Source organism: Papaver somniferum, chromosome 10 (assembly GCF_003573695.1).
Source record: "Papaver somniferum cultivar HN1 chromosome 10, ASM357369v1, whole genome shotgun sequence".
In the NCBI taxonomy this organism is placed as follows: domain Eukaryota; kingdom Viridiplantae; phylum Streptophyta; class Magnoliopsida; order Ranunculales; family Papaveraceae; genus Papaver; species Papaver somniferum.
Genome location: NC_039367.1, coordinates 111,196,506 through 111,203,697, shown reverse-complemented (window position 1 = coordinate 111,203,697; position 7,192 = coordinate 111,196,506). Strand labels below are relative to the sequence as shown.

Here is a 7,192-nt window from a genome sequence, read left to right as displayed (position 1 = left end):
CAGTGGATGGAGGAGATGCAAACTTCTTTTTTGATACTAAAGATGCCGGGGATTCAGTAGAAACGGTCGGTGTTTTAGTACAAGGAGAGTCCCACTTCGCCGACCTTTTGATGCTTTCAGATGACTTCTGCGGACCGGATTTCCCATGTTTTTTTGGAAGTCGCTTAACTGACCTTCTTTTTTTCTTTTGATTGGTATATACGTCAAATGACTCTATAATAGTTAAACTTGATTCTGTTGGGTAAATTATTCATGAGTATGGTCAATTATTTATTGGATAAACCAAATAGAGACGGTTGGATTTTTATCACTCAAGTTTGAATGATGTCTTGTAAGGGATTTCGCGAGTAAAATCTATAAATGAGTTGATGATCAAAATTTAATTTTATAAATTGGAGTTCGAAAAAGAATTTGACCTCATGATGATGGATGATGATTCTTTGGCTGATGATACCTCCTTAGCTCATTCCCTTGTAAGTCACTCTTGCTTTTCTTTAACTTTCTCCTCTTTTTAGTTGTTTGTTATTTTCCTATACTGTTTGTTCTCCGTCTTTCTAGCTGCTGCTGCTTGCTTCCTTTTTATCTTGCTTCGACCCTGTTTAAGTTATTGTTGTGACCAAAGATGAAGTTTTTATGCCGGAATATGAATGGCTGCTGCTCTTACAACAAATGGAGACACCTATTTAGTTTAGTTAGAAAGTATAAACTAGATGTTGTTTGCCTGCTTGAAACTATGGTTGATATGGACACTGTTAAAAAATACACTCATCACTTGTCGTTTGATGCTTGGTCTTTCCTTCAGTCGGTTGGTAAATCGGGGGGTCTTGCTTTTGGTTACTTTGTTAAGTCGAATATAGAAGTTCTAGGTTCTTCCCTTAATATGATTCATATTCTGTGTGACATCACTCCTGCAATCAAAAATTGTGTTGTTTCCTTTATTTTTGGGTCCTTATCAGTGTGTGGTAAAAGGAATCAATGGAACTTTTTAAATGACATGCTAGTAAATAACAATAACCCCTGGTTGCTAGTTGGCGACTTTAATTTCATATTGCATAGTTCTGAAAAACAAGGTGGTAATGCTGATGCTTTATTTCCTCCGAATTTTGTTAGATAAAGTTTACTTAAGATGAATATGAATGAAGTTTTTTCATATGGCAACCCGTTTACTTGGTGCAATAGAAGATATAAGAACCCAGCTGAATTAATTTTTGAAAAGTTGGATCGTAGTTTTATGAATGATAAATGGCTTTCGGTTCTTCCTCAAACTAGAGTCACAAACCTAGTTAGGATTTATTCTGATCACTTCCCCTTATTTGGTGAAATCTTTCCACTATGAGAGAAATGTTAATATCCCATACAAATTTTTTATATGTTGGCAACTTAACCCTGATTTTAAAGAAGTTCTGGCTGATTCTTGGTCTCATGGGGTCAAAGGCTCTCCTTCCTTTGTTGTTGCAAATAAGATTAGTCATGTGAAAAATGTTTTAATCAAATGGAATGTTAACTCCTTTGGTCACATCAAAACTACAATAGGAAAGTTAAATGCTGAAATAGAAAAATTGCAAGTTGTGCCATATTCTCCTCAGATTTGTGGTTATATTTTGAACTATTCAAATCAACTTGATTACTGGTATGAAATTGAACATTGCTTTTATAAACAAAAGTCTAGAATTAATTACTTCATGCATTATGATAAGAATACTAGCTTCTTTCATAACACTGTTAGACTGGGGAACATGTACAATACCATTCATACAATTAAAGATGATCAAGGGAATTGGATTGATAATAAAGATCAGGTAGCGGACTTGCTTTCTAGACATTTTAAGAAGATTTATACTTCTTCCAACCCTAGTGTCCAGGACATTCATGATTCCTTAAGGTTTGTCACTCCTTTTATTAATGAGGATATGAATGAAAATTTGACTGCTATTCCTTCAGTTCAAGAAATTTGGGACACTGTTAACATGATGGCTCCTTGGAGTTCTCCGGGACTGGATGGTTTTCCTCCTGGGTTCTTCAAGGATAATTGGGATACTGTTAAAGAGGATGTTGTCTCTCATGTGCAGAGTTTTTTTAGGAACGAATTCCTTCTTAAACAACTGAATATTTCCTACATTACTTTGATCCCCAAGATAAAAAACCCTGCCTCTCCACATGATTTTAGACCGATTAGTCTAGCAAATTGTGTGTATAAGATTATATCTAAGATTTGACTAATAGGTTGAAAGCTCTTCTAGATTCTCTGATCTCTTCCTTCCAATATGCATTTGTTGTTAATAGGCAGATCCATGATAATATTGTAATCACTCATGAAATTCTGCATTCTTTTAAATCAAAAAAGAAGAAATCGAAGAATAATTATATGTCTATCAAGCTTGATCTCTCTAAAGCCTTTGATAGGCTTGAGTGGTCTTTTATCATTGTTGTTTTTGAAAAGTTGGGTTTCTCTGATGATTGGTGCCAGTTAGTCTTTCAGTATATCAGCACCGTATCTTATTCTGTTTTGGTCAATGGTTCACCAAGTGAGTCTTTTTTGCCTTCTCGGGGAATACGGCAAGGTGACTGTCTTTCTCCGTATATTTTCATTCTTTGTATGGAGGTTTTATCTCAACTTCTCTCTAAAGCTGAGGATGAAAATCTGATTCGGGGTTTTAGATTTAGGCAAAATAGTCCCTCTATTTCTCACCTTTTTTTTGCAGATGATTGCATGCTATTTTGTAAAGCTTCTGTCACTTATGCGAAGAATATCATAAAGGTTATTAATGTGTTTGCAAAGGCGTCAGGTCAGGCAATTAATTTTGATAAATCTGAGTTTATTACTAGTGGGAATATGCATCATAGACACATCAAGATTTTATCTAAGGCCCTTAACATGAAGTTTCTCAGTAGTTCCGAAAAATACTTAGGCACGCCTTTGTTTATTGGTAAGGATAAAACTAAGTCTTTTAGTTTTCTCATGGATAATTTCTATGCCAGATTAAATTCTTCCATAAAATCCAATTTGAACATAGCTGGTAGAACTGTGGTTACAAAGTATGTACTTTCTAGTTTGTGTGTTTATCATATGGCATGTTTTCCTCTTCCTAAAACAGTTACTAGTAAAATTGATTCGATTCAACACACTTTTTGGTGGGCTAAAAAGAATCCTAAGCATGCTGCATACTTTCGCTCTTGGGGTGATATAGGGAAATCTAAACTTAATGGAGGTCTGGGTCTTAAGAATTCCTTTGCTACTAATAGGGTTTTCATTTGCAAGCTGGGCTGGAGAATTTTGAAGAATCAGGGTAGTTTACTTACTAGATTTCTCAAGGATAAATACTTCCCTAACCAGAATATTCTAGAGATTGATAAGGCTGCTGATTCCGCTTCGTGGATGTGGAAAGACATTATTAAGGGGTTGATCTTTATAAAGGCTAACTCAGTGGTTAAAATAAATAATGGGGTGCTTACTCCCATTTGGAATGCTTCATGGATTCCAGGGAATGTTCTTCCTCCCTCTCCCATGAATACTGCTTGTAATGAATTTGTTTATGTGTCTGAGCTTATTGACTATAATCATAACTTTTGGAATGTTCCTCTTCTGAACCTCTTATTCTCCCCAGATGAGGTTATTAGAATTAAGTCTATTAGATTGAATTTGTTGCAGTCGGACTCGCTTATGTGGGCTCATACTAGAAATGGTAAGTTCACCATCAAATCTGCTTATAGAATTTATATGAATGATATTCCTTCTCCTGAAGACTCCACTTTCTGGAGGAAAGTCTGGTATATTGATTGTCTGCCGAAAGTTAAGTTTTTTATGTGGAAAATGTTTGCTCATATGCTCCCAGTTAATTCCATTATGCAGCTTTACAATCCTCATGTGAATGTTCTTTTCTCTTTCCGTAATACTCATGATGAAACTATGATGCATCTTTTTGTTAACTGCCCTGTAGTGTTGCGTATTTGGTTCAGTCTTTCCCTTCAGCATTTGATATCTACTGATTTGGATTGGGTTGATGATATTTTCTTATATTGGCATGAATCAAGCCTGGGTGCTTCTCCTTTTAAAGTTGGTTGGCCTAGTGTAGGTGCTATTGTTATGTGGTCTATATGGAAGCTGCGGTGTGATGTAGTTTTCAAGAGTGCTTCTCTGGATATGAACAAGATCATTGTTGATATCAAGAGAATGTTAAATTCTTACATTGCTCCAAGGATTACTGTTATGAATCTTGTACACAATGTCAAAATTCCTCAGTCCGAAGTGGAGAACTTTATGTTTGTAGATGGCTCTTTCAAGGATTTTAATTTTGGAATTGATGTTATTTGGTGTGATGCTGCAGGAAATGTAAGAAAGGTGCACTCGAACTTTAGGTTTGTTCAAGATGCAGTGGGAGCTGAAGCTGCTGCTCTTAGTTTTGCCATCTCTTGGGCAGAAGAAATGAATCTTCCCAAAGTAGTGTTTGATAGTGATTGTCTCCAACTGGTGCATTTTGTGAATGGCCGCAACATCTCTGTGGGCTGGAGAAGCCAAGACCTCTTGGAGCAATGTCGGAGTTCTATTTATTGTTCTGTTTCCTTTAATGTTATGTATATAAAGCGGTTAAATAACCCCTTAGCGGACCGTCTTGCGCGACGGGCTAGAAAAAACAATATTAAGGGTTTATGGTTTTCTCTTCCAAATTTTCTTGATGGTGTGTTCAGGAAGATAAACCTTAGTGTAATTTGTAACTTCCTTGTTTCTTAATGAAAGGTGGTGTTTCTTAGCAAAAAAAAAAAAAAAAAGAAATTATTTAAGAACTTGCACCTAATCATAAGGTGACCATATTCTTCATTCTCACGTTCACAAAGCAAGCACCTAGTCGAAGCCACCGGCCCACCACATGAAAAAATCCTTCATAGCAGAATCATCCTTCATGGAGCTGTGATACAGCCTTCATTTGGGAGCCTCGTTCAATCATATGGAGCTGGGATAAAGCCTTCATTTGGGACCCTCGTTCAATTGAAGATTTTTCTCGCGTTTTGTTTTTTTACAAAAATTCCTAACGAACCTTCTGATCAAGCCACTTAAAAACTTCCCTCTGACATGTAACTTCTGTAATGGGTCCCATGCATTTAGTTTGCAACCCACATCTCTCCGAAACGGTATTTTTTTTTACTCGGTCAATAAAATAGAATAAAAAAGCGAAAATGTACAGGGATCAGGCTAAGTTAGCGCTAAGCCAAAAGGCTGCTCGCCAAAAAAAACTAAAAACGATAGTAAACCTCTCCAGGCCATTCAACAGATTGAATAAAACCTTGCCTACCCTCATAAAACTCATAATGTTCCTCAGCCAACAAACATGCTTGTTTGGCCGAGACATCAGCTGAAAAATTAGCTTCTCTGTAGCTATGAATATAGCTAATATTGTTATAAAAAGCCTTCGCTATTCTCCACTTCTGCATTAGCTGCCATGGCAAGTCGCCTTTTTGAAGAGCAAATAAACAACTCATCGAATCAGATCTGACACTTAGGTTCTTCACATTCCATCTTTGAGCAACAACAACACCATATATAACTGCACAAACTTCATCATAGAAGTTAGTCCGCCAGCCCAGACCAACGCACAAAACTCCCAAGACTACCGAGTTAGAATCACGGAAGACAACACCAGAACCAGCCTGTCCCGGGTTACCAAGTGATGCACCATCACAACAGATCATAATTTCACCAGGATTTGGAGGAGTCCAAGTAACTTCAATTGGATCAGAGTGATCGCAAGATCTATGCTTCACTCTAAAGAAATTAACAATACGCAAATCATCCAAAGTATTATGCATATGGCCCTTCATTCTAATAGAGTTATCACGAATTACCTGATGAACTCTGCCTTTAAACTCCAGCCAACGAACCCGCATGTTCTCAAAATAAGCTTTGTTACGCAACTTCCATAATTCTGTAACTATTGAAAGATTTGCAACAAGCCACAGATCCTTAATCATTCGACTCTGCCCCTTTGCCACCTTGTAGGAGGCCACGAGGTCCTCATTCGGCTTCAGATTGAAAATTTCAGCTGCCCAATTCCAAATCCTCTTGGCAATTTTGCAATGCCAAGTAATATGGCTAACATCTTCACAATCTTCTCTGCATAAACGACACATAGAAGGCATCTCCCTACCTGTCTTCCTCATAACATTATCATCAGTAGCACAACATTGTTTATAAAAAAGCTTCCAGTACTGCACACCCAAAGTAGGATGTACAACACTTCTAGAAAAAAGAGCCGCAGCTGGCAAAATTTCAGCTGGTCCACGGATAGCAGCCTTGGCCGACTTGACAGAGAAAACACCCTTATTGTCCAAGTCCCAAATTTTATAATCATCTCCACCACCAATAAGAGGCAAATTATCAACATCAATATTGCATCGTAACATCAATTGTTTAGTCTTTGGAGGAATAGCCCAAGTGCCATCAACAATAATATCACTCACCTTGGCCTTAAAATCATTAGGGCCCTTTGTTTTGATGCCAAGACGTTGTGCAATTGAAAAATCAGCACACCAATTATCAAAAAATAAGGAAGTATTAGCACCGTTACCTATAATTGAGCGCGTGTGCTGTTGAACAAAGTTATGCACCAATCTAATGCCAGGAAAAACCGAGGAACCCAACTTGTAATCAATCAAGTTGCCACTAACCTTGAAATATTTTTCCTTCAAAAATCTTGCCCAAGTCTTATTAGAGTCACGAATCGAGACCCACAACTTCATAAGCATGGCCCTATTAACATCATTCAACTTTTTGAGCCAAAGCCCACCTTCACGCCTAGGACGACATAAGTCGTCATAAAGAACCGTGAAGTGTTTGCGCTTCTCAGCATCTCCAGACCACAAAAAATTGCGAATGGCCCTCTCGACCGTCTTGATGGCTGTGCACGGCCATTTATATACAGCCATTGAATGAAGCAAATAGCTAGAAATTACAGATTTAATCAAAACTAACCTGGCCTGAAAAGACAAGAGTTTACCCTTCCAACCTGCCAGCTTGTCCATAATCTTCTCCATTACCTGACGAACATGAATATGACGCACAATACCAGGTTTCAATTGGATTCCCAAATATTTATCCGGGAAATGCGCCCTTTCCATGCCCATAAAGTTTGCAATAGCAAAAACACGAGACTGTCTATCTCCACCAAAATAGAATTTGCTTTTGGCGTAACTAACATAT

The 7,192-nt window shown here is 37.5% G+C and overlaps 1 protein-coding gene across 1 annotated transcript; it reads left to right on the top strand.

The window, feature by feature from the left end:
* Positions 1-2,365: 2,365 nt before the first annotated feature.
* On the top strand, positions 2,366-4,729 carry LOC113316084. The gene has a single exon (XM_026564315.1). The coding sequence runs from the start codon at positions 2,366-2,368 to the stop codon at positions 4,727-4,729; it is 2,364 nt and encodes a 787-aa protein (XP_026420100.1).
* Positions 4,730-7,192: the final 2,463 nt, after the last annotated feature.

What these genes read in the sequence shown, in the direction of transcription:
- LOC113316084 (XM_026564315.1), top strand. Translation starts at nt 2,366, where the DNA reads ATGTCTATCAAGCTTGATCTCTCTAAAGCCTTTGATAGGCTTGAGTGG.